Source organism: Rutilus rutilus (assembly GCF_951802725.1).
Source record: "Rutilus rutilus genome assembly, chromosome: 8".
In the NCBI taxonomy this organism is placed as follows: Eukaryota; Metazoa; Chordata; class Actinopteri; order Cypriniformes; family Leuciscidae; genus Rutilus; species Rutilus rutilus.
This window is the reverse complement of record NC_140222.1, coordinates 26,773,841-26,785,877: the sequence shown is the minus strand read 5'-3', so window position 1 is coordinate 26,785,877 and position 12,037 is coordinate 26,773,841. Positions and strand designations below refer to the sequence as shown.

The 12,037-nt window shown below is 40.7% G+C and overlaps 1 protein-coding gene across 1 annotated transcript in view; it reads left to right on the top strand.

Moving 5' to 3' along the window:
- ncanb (neurocan b) overlaps positions 1 to 12,037 on the top strand; it is a 128,442-nt gene that overhangs the window by 95,248 nt on the left and 21,157 nt on the right. The window contains exon 10 of the mRNA XM_084416784.1: positions 4,390 to 4,503. Coding sequence (XP_084272910.1) covers positions 4,390 to 4,503 — 114 coding nt within the window. The remainder of the gene's footprint in view (positions 1 to 4,389; positions 4,504 to 12,037) is intronic.

Sequence of the window (12,037 nt, the reverse complement as noted above, 5' to 3'; positions counted from 1 at the left end):
GAGGGTCTCAAGAGACTCTTCTTAGACGCAAATTGACGACTCCTTTTCATCAGTGTTCTGAAAGCAGGGTTTGTTCCCACAGGCATGTTACTGTAGACCTCAGTAATAGCAATTTGAGGAAAAGATTACAAGTGCTTGGCAGTGCTGCATCCTTTTACTCTTACATATTATTGTTTCATTTTTGTTTGCTCATCAACCGCTCCCGTTTGCTGATTATCCCACTCCAAGGGCACACTCCATAAAGCTCTCCACGCTGAAAAAGCCATTCTCGCCCCGCCGAAGCAATTACGATGAAAACAATCAACGGAAACAGGACACACGCCTCTCTGAAAGAGTGTAATTTATCTTTCAAATGTTAAAGAGTTATAAAATAATGTCACGGAAAGCTCAGAATTTCAGTGTGCTCATTTTGAAAGTCATCGCTGACGACTACAGCGATTCTAATCTTTTGAGGAAATGTCAGGGTTGTCTTGTCTTTGTCATACATCTTCAGGGCTCTCCTAAACTCCTCCTTCTCTGGGGAATTGGAGCACTTTGGGAAAAGTTTTCTGACAAGAAGCGGAAGGTCAAAACAGAAAACTTTGGATTATATAAACATTTGATGGGGAAAAGTGCTGATACGTTAAAATAATACTTTTCAGCGAAGCATTTTAGAGTCGTCACCTTCCGTGTTGTACTTTCGGAGTCTGCACAAAGCAGCGGAGCCAACAGTTTAGTGTCTATATACACGGACAAGATGGAAGAAGAGCACTTTGATGGCTTTGAGCAAAGGCTTCGAGGTGCAAACAACCCGAGGACAGAGAGAGGCGCTGAGTCCCAGACGGCTGATGCATAGCAAATCGGCCACTGTCAGATCCGTTCGCATTTTCAATCATTATTATTTGAAGCCAGAAGCACGGCCTGATAAAATATCATCCGAGAGAAGGTGTGGAGAGAGTCCTTGCTTTGTGGTATTGATCTTTCTCTTCTCGGAACGTTATTAGATTCTGATCCCATGAAAAACCGCTGGATGGATCATTTGGCCGTGAAATAGTTGATTGCATTTGAGGTCTCATTTATAAGGGAAGGGTGGACTGTTTACATTTTATTTTATTTGGCACGTCATTTACAAATGCCCCAGCAGCCGCTGAAATTGAAAACATAAATCTGGCCAATGCCAAACTAAGCATCTTCCCTCCAGCTCTCGGAAGCTGCGGAAAACACTTGAAAGCCAGTGTCAGAAGGGACAGGGTTGAATGGCTAAGGCTGCCCTCAGCTGTACAATGTTTTCGGCACAAAGTACTGGCCCTGTTTGTCTCACGTGGCCTCTTTTCCTGTCCGGTGAGCTCTCAGGACACTTGTTTTACTAAGGCTGTTGCCAAAATACTATTGGTCTCCAGAGGAAGGTAGAGAGACCCAGTCAATATGTATGTCTAAAGGGGCCATTCAAGCACAAGGCAGGTAGTGTGTAAATCCCAGTGGCTCATTTGATGTTTACTCAGTTTACTGAGCACCATTTTTAGTTCATTTCAGACGTGAGTGGTTTTCTTCGACCAGTTTGATCCATTCCGGGGGATTCAGACCACCCCACCCCCCAGTTTTATTCTAGCTTCATGCATTCCTTTTTTCTAAACACTTGAATGTGTGTAAGTTTAATTAAAAAAGCAATATTTTGAGCATAAAGCTGAGAAAATCTCGTTATTGTCAAAGACTACGTCTGGATCTGATTCAGAACGATGATCAAAACACAGATGGAGTAGATCGAGTCCATCAACACCCCAAAGCTTTACAGTCCTATACCTCGTCCTGGGTCGACATTACATTCTGTAACATTAGGCAGTTTTGATTTATATGCTGTTTAATGTTTGATTATCATGTTATTTTACATATGCATATGATTACGTATGCCAGGGGTGCCCAATCCTGCTCCTGCCGATCGACTGTCCTGCACAGTTCATCTCCAACCCTAATCAAACACACCTGAAGCCACCAATTAAGGTCTTCAGGATCACTCACTTGAAAATTAAAGGCAGGTGTGTTTGATTAGGGTTGGAGATGAACTGTGCAGGACAGTCGATCGGCACCCCTGACGTATGCTATCGCATGTTTCTACGTCTTCTTCGTCTGTGTTTTGATCAGGAGATTCTGTACTCTTTCACAAGATGCCTAATAGCACCCCCTACCGTATAACAGTGAAAACGCTGGGAAAGATGGAAATTTCCACCAATGACGGGGAAAGAGTTAATTAAATCTGTTAAACCACTAAAAATTTCATTTGATTTAAATGTAATGTTCTCATTTAAATATTTGCAAAATCTGCTTTTGACAGGCCTTTTAAAATACATAATTAAATATGTCTATTAAGTTAGATACAAACACTGAACAAAAAAAGTTAACATTTCATTCTCGAACTGGAACACAGCAACAGTTCGTGACAGTCTGACATGACAAAATAAATAACTTTAGTAAGTGAGAGTGTGTTTGATTCACTGAAAAGAACTGCTCTTAAGAATCAGTCATTCATGACTAAAACTACACTCGTCGCACTGTGGGTTTTTAATTCGTTGAAACGAACTGGTTCATAAGAGTCATTTGTTTGGGGAATGAATTACACTGTTCTTGCTCTTTATTTTTGATTCACTGAAAAGAACAGCTCATAAGAATCATTCATTCAGGAATCAGAATTCACTTGTCGTGCCGTATGTTTGTATTTAACTGTTCATGGGAATTGAATTACACTGGTCATACTGGGTTTTTGTGTGTGTGTGTGTGTGGTTTTATTTTGTTTGTTTGTTTTCTAGAAGGAACCACCCAAAAGAATCATTAATTTGATCAGTCTACACTGTTCACACTGTACATTTTCGATTCATTGAAAAGTATCTGCTCATAAAAAGGTTATAGTTGGCTCCTGCATTGTACTGTAGAAGCGAACAATGTTTGGATGTATTAATGAGAGAAGCATGACTCTGTTACCCACGCTCTTTAATCCTGGGATTGGACGTCTAGACATGCTCGAAATCAGCTGACCCTTTGACTCTATGATAGCGCTACCACTGTATCGCTTTGATACAGCAGAGCTCCGCTTTCATCCCAGCATGTTTCTTCTGCCTCTAAAACCTCATTAATCCAGCTATGGATGTTTTATACTCCAGGCAAAGTGGAGATGATCCAGCCGCCCTCTGCCTTTGCCCTCTCTGGAGCCCAAGAGATGCACTCAGATGGTTTGTGGGCTAGAGGCTCTCGTTTGCCAGCTGTGTCTTAATTGATTTTGCCCTCAAGCTCAGGATGAGCATAAGAAATGGTTGCAGGCAGGTGGACTATTGGATTTAGAGTATGTGTGTCCATGTCTGCATGCACCCCACTGACCCGGGTCTAATTTTATATGAGCATATATGTTTTTATGTGTGTGTAAATACAAGGACGAGAGTTCGAGAAGCATTGGAAATTTAGTTTGAAAGTTCAAGAATGATAAACTTTCTATATTTAGCAGTAGGCCTACCTGTTCTGATGTCTTTGATTTTGTTTGAAATTGAAAAGTAATGCGTTAGTGTTTTAAAAATCTTTAAGATACCGTACAGGGCATTTGGCTCACTGCATTATGGCACCAAAACCAATTTAGGTTACACAAGAAGAACCTCAACAGATTGCGTCCTGAAGATTTCGAATAAAAAGCTGATGTCCAAATCATTATGTATTTTGCGCACTGCTTATTTACAGTTAACTTTTATAGTGCATTAACTTGCCAAATGAGATTACAAAATGTCAAGTTTACCATCACAGCTGTCATGCTGAGATATCTGGAAATGTGCCAGTGACGTTTATGCAAATGTGCTTTGGATGGTATACTTGAAATTGATTTGAGGTAAACTAGTGGAAATAGCACATGTGTCTCTAGATTGAAAACCATAATATATGTAAATATGTGCTTAATCTGGTTTCCAAACATTTGATTAAAATATGATATGAGAGAAACAACATAATCATAGATGTATGTTCAGTTCTTGAAGTAAGATTAGCAAGCCACAGCAAATACATTTTCAGCAGAGCCGGCCAATTATTTCCCCCCTGCGTACACAAAGATTTGATATTCCCTGCTGGTCTCGTTTGAAATCTTTTTTCACAAAGTGTTTGTAAAAACGGTCTAGCTCATTATTATAGTGATTTCAGTCAACGTGTTGTACAAGTTCATTGCTGAAACGGCAGCAAGACATTTTACCTCAGTAATTGGAAATATAGCAATGTTAGGACATGTAAGTGTGAAAATAGAAAAATACAGAATCGCAACTTTCTGGTTTACCATTTTATAGAAACTGCGGTACTTTCTCAGCTCTAATGAAAAGAAAAAAAAAATCTCAACATAATGAGTTGTTTCAGAATTTTTCTAATCTCTGTTTCTGTTTGTTCTAACAGATATTGATGATTGTCAGTCCAATCCATGTCAGAATGGAGGCACCTGCATTGACGAGATCAACTCTTTTGTATGCCTGTGTCTGCCCAGCTATGGTGGAGCCACTTGTGAGAAAGGTAATAAAATAACACATATGCACGTCACTTACGTGATCTGGTATAAACAGCATCCTTTAAAACAATTGCTAGATTGATTCAAAAGTGTTTTTAAATGGACAAGAAATGATATGTACCCAGAGGAAAAATCTACTGCTCATGAGGTGCCTTTCCTAAGCTCAGGAGACTTAGTTGTGATTCTAAAATATCACTCATTGTTGTATCATATAGCATTTTAAATGTTTCTCCTCAAATTTCTTAGGGGATATCAAATGAGACATGAGAAATATTTGACACCATAGAACATTTTGTGTGTCAGCAATTAAGATTAACGTTAACCTTATTTCTGCATTACTTGACTCTTAATATAGGCTTAAACTCTGAATGTATGGATTGTTTTTTAGTTTGGTGCATTTGAAGTTCTTGACTTGGTGCACAATTTGTAAAGTTGTTGAGGTCTCTTCTAAGAGACAAACGTGAGAGCTTCTCTAGCTAAGAAAAATCTGAGCCTATGTATGATGTTGTTGAGATCTTGTCTGAAGCTTAGGAGGAGACAAATATGAAACCACCGAGGTCTTGTTTGTGGTCTTGTTATACATAATATGTGTAATATGTGTGTATGTACATATTATTATATTTATATATATTGTGTGTATATATACTGTATATATGTGTGTGTGTGTGTGTGTGTGTGTGTGTGTGTGTGTGTGTGTGTGTGTGTGTGTCTGTAGTGCGTGTATACAGTATACACACACACAGTATACACACAGACACATATAATATATATATATATATATATATATATATAATATACATACATATAATACATAAGCAAATCATTTTATGTTAGATGAGATTTATCGTGATTCATTGATTTGACAGCAATAATTATATTATATTATATTATATTAGTGTCATTTATATACTATTATCGTATATATTATTTTTATGAGCCTTTTCACATTTTTAGTTTTCATTTTGATTTTAGTTTGTTTTACTGAGTTTGTTTTTATGTGCTTTTTTCATTTTTATTAGCTTTTCTTAAAAAGTTTATTTAGCTTTAATTAAATTTAATTTTAAAGTTAATTTTCAACTTCAACTTTTTTTATTTCAGTTCGTTGCCAAGGAAACATAAAAAAAAAAAATTCACATTTAAGTTTGTGATCTAGTTTTTATATTTTATTCTTGAATAAATATTCTTTTAATATTTTTAGTTAACAATAACCGCACTGATATTATATTAAGAGAGTAAATAAATCATTTCTATATAAAAATATTTATCTGCAGAATGTCTCAAGTGACCAATCAAAATCAAGTAATTTACAGTATTTATATGGTGAGATATGAGATGATACATGAATATAGTGACAAAAAAGAATGGAGCTTCAGATATGAGCCTTCACACAGACAGCAATAGGTACGGATAGCCCAGGTGAGTCCTGTCGACCTAAAGAAGCTGCAGTGCACCTGTACTGAGACGCAGCAAATGTGTGTAATCCACAGCAATGTCAGACCTCCCGCCTAAATGTGTTTGCTGTACCATCCAACCAAACATTACAACCAAACGTTCAGCTGCAAGGCAATGAAGCATGAGCGATCAATCCTGTCCCAGCCATGAGAGAGAGTAAGTGAGACAGAGAGGGACACGGGAGTGAGAAAATAGAGGAAGCAGTAGGAGAGAGGCAGTCAGACTTGCGATCGCTCTGGTGGAGCGAAACGCACCTTCACCCAAATCCTCCCCTCCAAATGCAGACCCCCGGAGAGAGTGGGGGGAAGCCCTCCCATCATACACACACTTTATGTCTTGTAAAGTGGGCCGGAGAAGTGGGAGCAGAGGACTGGAACGGGCTCATGGCTGCATTCTGGTGATGAGAGAATGTTCATTTTGGTTGAACTATTCCTTTAACATCTGGGAATACTTTCAGTGTGTAATATTTCATTTTGTGCTTTATTAAATTTTCGATTTTGATTGGACAAAGCATGTGGCAAAAGATTGCAGAGTGCAACAGTAGGTTTTGAAAGTAAAAATCAATTTCAATTTCTCTAGAAGAACTGACTTTTAATGATCTTCTAATAAAAACTTAACTTTTGCAGAAACTTTACTTTAAATGTGAAGCTACTTTACATTTGTATTTATATCTGAAAACTGTGCAATAACTTAAATTGTTTTTATACTTATAATCAATCTTTTAATCAATAGTTTTATGTTTTGACAGTTTTTAATTCAATTATATAATTTGCAGGGCTTCATGGGAATTACTTGTTTTTGCTTCCGGAAGTTAAAATCCCTATAATCTTCTCCAGAAAAACTGATTTGAAATTATAGTTTAACAATCTTCAAATGACAACTTAAAGAAAAAAACTGTTATTCTTCTATTTATATCTGAATATTGTACAATACATTAAAATATATTGTTTTATGTGTATAATCAACAAATTTATATAAATAGTTTTGACAGTTTTTAATTTGATTACATTGTTGCAGTGCTTCATGGAAAATACTTTTTGCTTCAAATCAAAGTTTGTAATCTTTTGATTCATTTGGTTTGGAGAGCTACTTGGTTTGGCTCAAATGAAAGGGAAATGTGGTGGAGAAAGCGGGCAGATAAAAATATATATACTGTATATGGGTTGTTTATATATACTGTATATTATATGTATGACATATATATGACACTCACGACACAGCCTATATTAGGGTTGCATCACCACCTTGACATGATTTCTGTTAAACATAATTTCCTTACCTGGAATAGCATTTTTAAATTACATCTCGAGAGGACCAATATGGATGTTTTTGTGCGAGAACAGTGGTTAATGTACAATCACGCATACCTCTTCAATAAGAATGATCAAAGAGGAGCTGAAGTCCGTGTCAGGTTAATTTGTTTGCTCGCCCAGTCTCTGGTGTAATGTGATTCAAAGACTGTCTGTTCTCATCACAACCACATCAGTCCTTTGAAGCTCACCTGCTTCCAACAGAAACCTCCAGTTTCCATGGCGACCATTACCGATGTCAATACACCTACAACACCACCAAACCGGCAGGTTCAAAGGCCAGCTGTTCGATACACAGTGTAGTTTGTGTATCAACAGACCCACTGAGCCAATTAATATATTATGCTAATTGCAACTCTTCCGGATGCTCGAATTGAGGTAAAAGCATTTTTGAACGCATTAAAACATTGCATTAAAACATTAATAGCATTTCACAGAGATCCCTAATGTATTTCTTTAACTCCATTGTCTTCAACGCCATTAAATTTCCATGAATCATTCACTCTGAAGAAATGTAGCTTTTAGCTCCTGTAATTTTGTCTCGAACGCTTCCCTGCCCTCTAAATCTACTCTTGTCAAATCTTGAGGAGTACATGTACCTGGCTATTTCTGCTCAATTGGCTTTCTTAAACTCAAGAAAATCGAACAAAAAGAACTGCATAAACATGCATGGCATGCTACAAACTTCCTTTTTTCTGTGTGTGAAGCGAATAAAAAGTTGATTAGCTTGTGACATGCTTAATTAATCCCAGTGCTGCAGAATGCACTTCAAAACATATTTCATGCCACTTGCGTATGTTAATATCATGCAGTTGTTCAGTTCTATCACTTCTCTTTTTAAATCCCAATCCGTAACGTAAATATTTGTTCAGAGAGAAGAGAAAGTGCCTTTGGATAAAGGTGCGCAATCCCGAGTGAGAATGAAGGGACATTAATGCCGCCCGTGGCTTGCCGAATCACATTTGAAACCAATGCTTTCCATGCAGGGAACCGCCTGCGAAGACTTCCAAACCCCACGCACACAATTTCTGCATATATCTCTCCCTTCCAGCTCATAATTTAGTGAGTGCAAGCAATTCCCACCAGATCTGCCTGACTGTGAAGTATTTGTTAAGTCAAATGTGTGGGGAAGATTTATGATCTGGAGTCATGCCTGATGCTTATTAACTTAGATCCACCACAAAATCAGTTTGTCCTCGGCCTAGTGTGATGACATAAAGATCCCAGCCAGTTTTGTTGTCCTTTTCACACAGCCTTACTATTAATTACAGGGGTTGGACAATGAAACTGAGGGGCGTTTTGACAACATTGCCATCTGTACGTGAAAAACGCAAATGAAAAAATGTTTGGGTTTTAGTACATCGTTGTCGTGTAAAAGTACGCTGAAACACTGGCCAGTATAGTGTTGGAGGTTTCAAGCTTATATACTGTATATGTGTAAAAGCAGAGTGTGAAGGTTGAATTGGCAGAGCAATGGCACAGCTGTCCATGAATTATTGCAATCCACACAACATAATGGGAGAAACATGAGAGTTCAAAAGAGGACAAACTGTTGGTGCGCATCTCACTGGCTCATTTGTGACCAGGACAGCAAGTCTTTGTGGTGTATTGAGAGCTATGATATCCAGAGTAATGTCAGCATACCACCACGTAGAACGAACCACATTCAACAAGCGTAACTGTCGACCCAAGAGGAAGCTGTCTGAAAGAGATGTCCAGGTGCTAACCCAGATTATATCCAAAAAACACAACCACAGCTTCCCAACTCACTGCAGAATTAGATGTGCACCTCGACTCTCCTTTTTCAACCAAAATTGTTTGTCTGGAGCTCCACAAAGTCAATATTCATGGTCGGGCTGTTATAGCCCAACCTTTGGTCACTCGTGCCAATGCCAAATGTTGGTTTCATTGGTGCCAGCAGTGCAAATCTTGGGCTGTGGACAATGTAAAACATGTATTGTTCTCTGATGAGTCCACATTCACAGTCTTTTCCACATCCCAATGAGGCTTAACACCCGAACTGTTGCTGCCCAGAGTGAAGCACGCAGTGAATCGTTAATGGTTTGGCCTGCAATTTCATGACAGTCCCTACTGTGCTTGATCGGCGCATCACTGCCAAGACCTACCGAACCATCTCTGAACCATTCTGGAGGACCATGTGCACCTAATGATTCAAACATTGTACCCTAAAGGGGGTGCTATCTGTCACAGTGTCTGGTTTGTGTATCCCGGGTGTCCACTAGAGGTCTCTTCCCCATGCTGTCACCACTACATCATGAACTGCATTTCCCACAATCCTTGTCTGGACTCATCACTGTTCATTGCACTCAGCTGTTTCCCGTTCCCTTGTTAGTTTCTGTGTATATATATACCCTGTTGGTTCAGTGTTTATCACGGAGTCCTTGTTATTCGTCACACCAATTTGGAGGTCTGTTTTCTTGCCTGTTCTTGTTTTGTTTCTCGTTTATGGATTGCTTATATGGTTTTTGACCCCTGCCTGGACTGGTTTTATGATTTACGGATTACCCATTAAACTGTTGTTGGATCTACCCCTGTTTCCTGTGTGTGGTATCGTGACAGAAGGACTCCGTCATTATGTATAGATCCAGCGGTATGGGTTTTCGTGGCTCTTCCCCAACCACAGAGAGGGAGAGGAAGCAGCAGAGGGGGAATTCGCAAGCTGGAGAGGTTCTGCCTCGTATGAACATTTTTCAGTGCTTTGCGTTGTGGGCCCGTCAGACTGAGGAGACCATGGCGGTCAATTCCCCTGAGCACCCTTCCATCAGGCACGGACAATCTTTTGAGGGAACCCGTCTGGCCAGGTTTTCTGGGACCCGTGGAGGCCGCAGGGGAGGAGGTGCTAGATGTGAGCCCCGGCACCACTCTCCGCTTCGGTCTCTCTTTGACCCTGGGCCGGTGATGCCCAGCTCAGAGCTTCCTTTGCCGCTGGTCCTGTCCAGCCTGGAGCCTGCACCTCGCCATCAAAAACGGCGGAGGAGGAGGAAGACTTCCTGCCTCCCCAATGAACCAGAGGCCGTCCCCGAGCAGCCCGCTGTTGTCCCGGTGGCCGTCACCGTGCAGCCTGCTGTCATCCCGGAGCAGCCCGCTGTCGTCCCGGAGGCCGTCCCCGAACAGCCCGCTGTCATCCCGGAGGCCGTCCCGGAGCAGCCCGCTGTCGTCCCGGACGCCGTCCCCGAACAGCTCGCTTTCATCCCGGAGGCCGTGCCCGAGCAGCCCGCTGTCGTCCCGGAGGTCGCCCCAGGGCTGCCCACCATCAGTCCTGCCACGGCCAAGAGAGCTGTCTTCCTTTTTTATGCATTGGCAGTTCTGCATGCATGGAGGAAGCACATGAGTTCTGCCGATCCAGAGACTGTTCACGTCACGTCTGCAGATCCCGAGACTGTTCACGTCACGTCTGCCGATCCAGAGACGGTTCACGTCACGTCTGCAGATCCCGAGACTGTTCACGTCACGTCTGCCGATCCAGAGACGGTTCACGTCACGTCACGTCACGTCTGCCGATCCCGAGACTGTTCAGGTCACGTCTGCCAATCCAGAGACCGTTCAGGTCACGTCTGCCGATCCAGAGACTGTTCACGTCACGTCTGCCGATCCAGAGACCGTTCAGGTCACGTCTGCCGATCCAGAGACCGTTCAAGTCACGTCTGCCGATCCCGAGACCGTTCAGGTCACGTCTGCCGATCCAGAGACCGTTCAGGTCACGTCTGCCGATCCAGAGACCGTTCAGGTCACGTCTGCCGATCCAGAGACCGTTCAGGTCACGTCTGCCGATCCAGAGACTGTTCACGTCACGTCTGCCGATCCAGAGACGGTTCACGTCACGTCACGTCACGTCACGTCACGTCTGTGTGTGGTATCGTGACACTATCAGCATGATAATGCACCAATACACACAGCAAGACTTGTGACAGAATGCTTTGATGAACATGAAAGTAAAGTCCCATCTAAATATTATTGAGCCACTTTGGAGTGTTTTGGAGGAGCAAGTCAGAAAACGCTTCCCTCTACCAGCATCACAGCAATTACTGGAAGAGGAATGGATCAAATCCATCTGACTTCTGGCTATTTCCCAAGCCGAAATGGTTGCTGTATTGACCACAAAATGAGGCCCTGCCTACACCAATTAAATATTGTGGTCTAAAACTAGGTGTTTCAGTTTCATTGTCCAAACCCTGTATTTCACAACACAGCTCCCCCCATGGTTGGAATCTATTTATTTAATATATTTATGAGATTTTCTTTTGGAAAATTGATTCTGCATCCTTAGTTAGTCTTTATCCTTACAGTGCTATTTTATTTTAAGTCATTTTGAATATTTTTTCTGTCTACACAAAAAAGGGGCCAAGCCAAAAATTGCTAAATATTTAGTGGTTTTTTAATGGTCTTAACAATTTTAGTCACACATCACTGGTCAGGAAATTAGCAAGAATTGCACAAATACTGTGAATAAAGTAACTTAGCAGGCAATAGCCTTCCTCTTTGTTATCTTTAACTGTTTAAGCCGTGTTCCAGACAGCTTTTTACAGGAAGAAAAGCCAGTGTTCTTTTACTCAATGTTAATGGCTTCAAACTGTTCATGCATAGTTTAAAAATGTCTCCCAGTTTGAGTTTAATATGAGACCAAATATTCACTATAGGGTTCAAATCTGGACTCGGACCAGGAATAGAAAGCTATTCTGCAAAATTCTCCTGTACTCCACAGCATTAAATTACTTTTCTTATATATAAATTTACCTCTGTAAGATTTTCTGTCTGA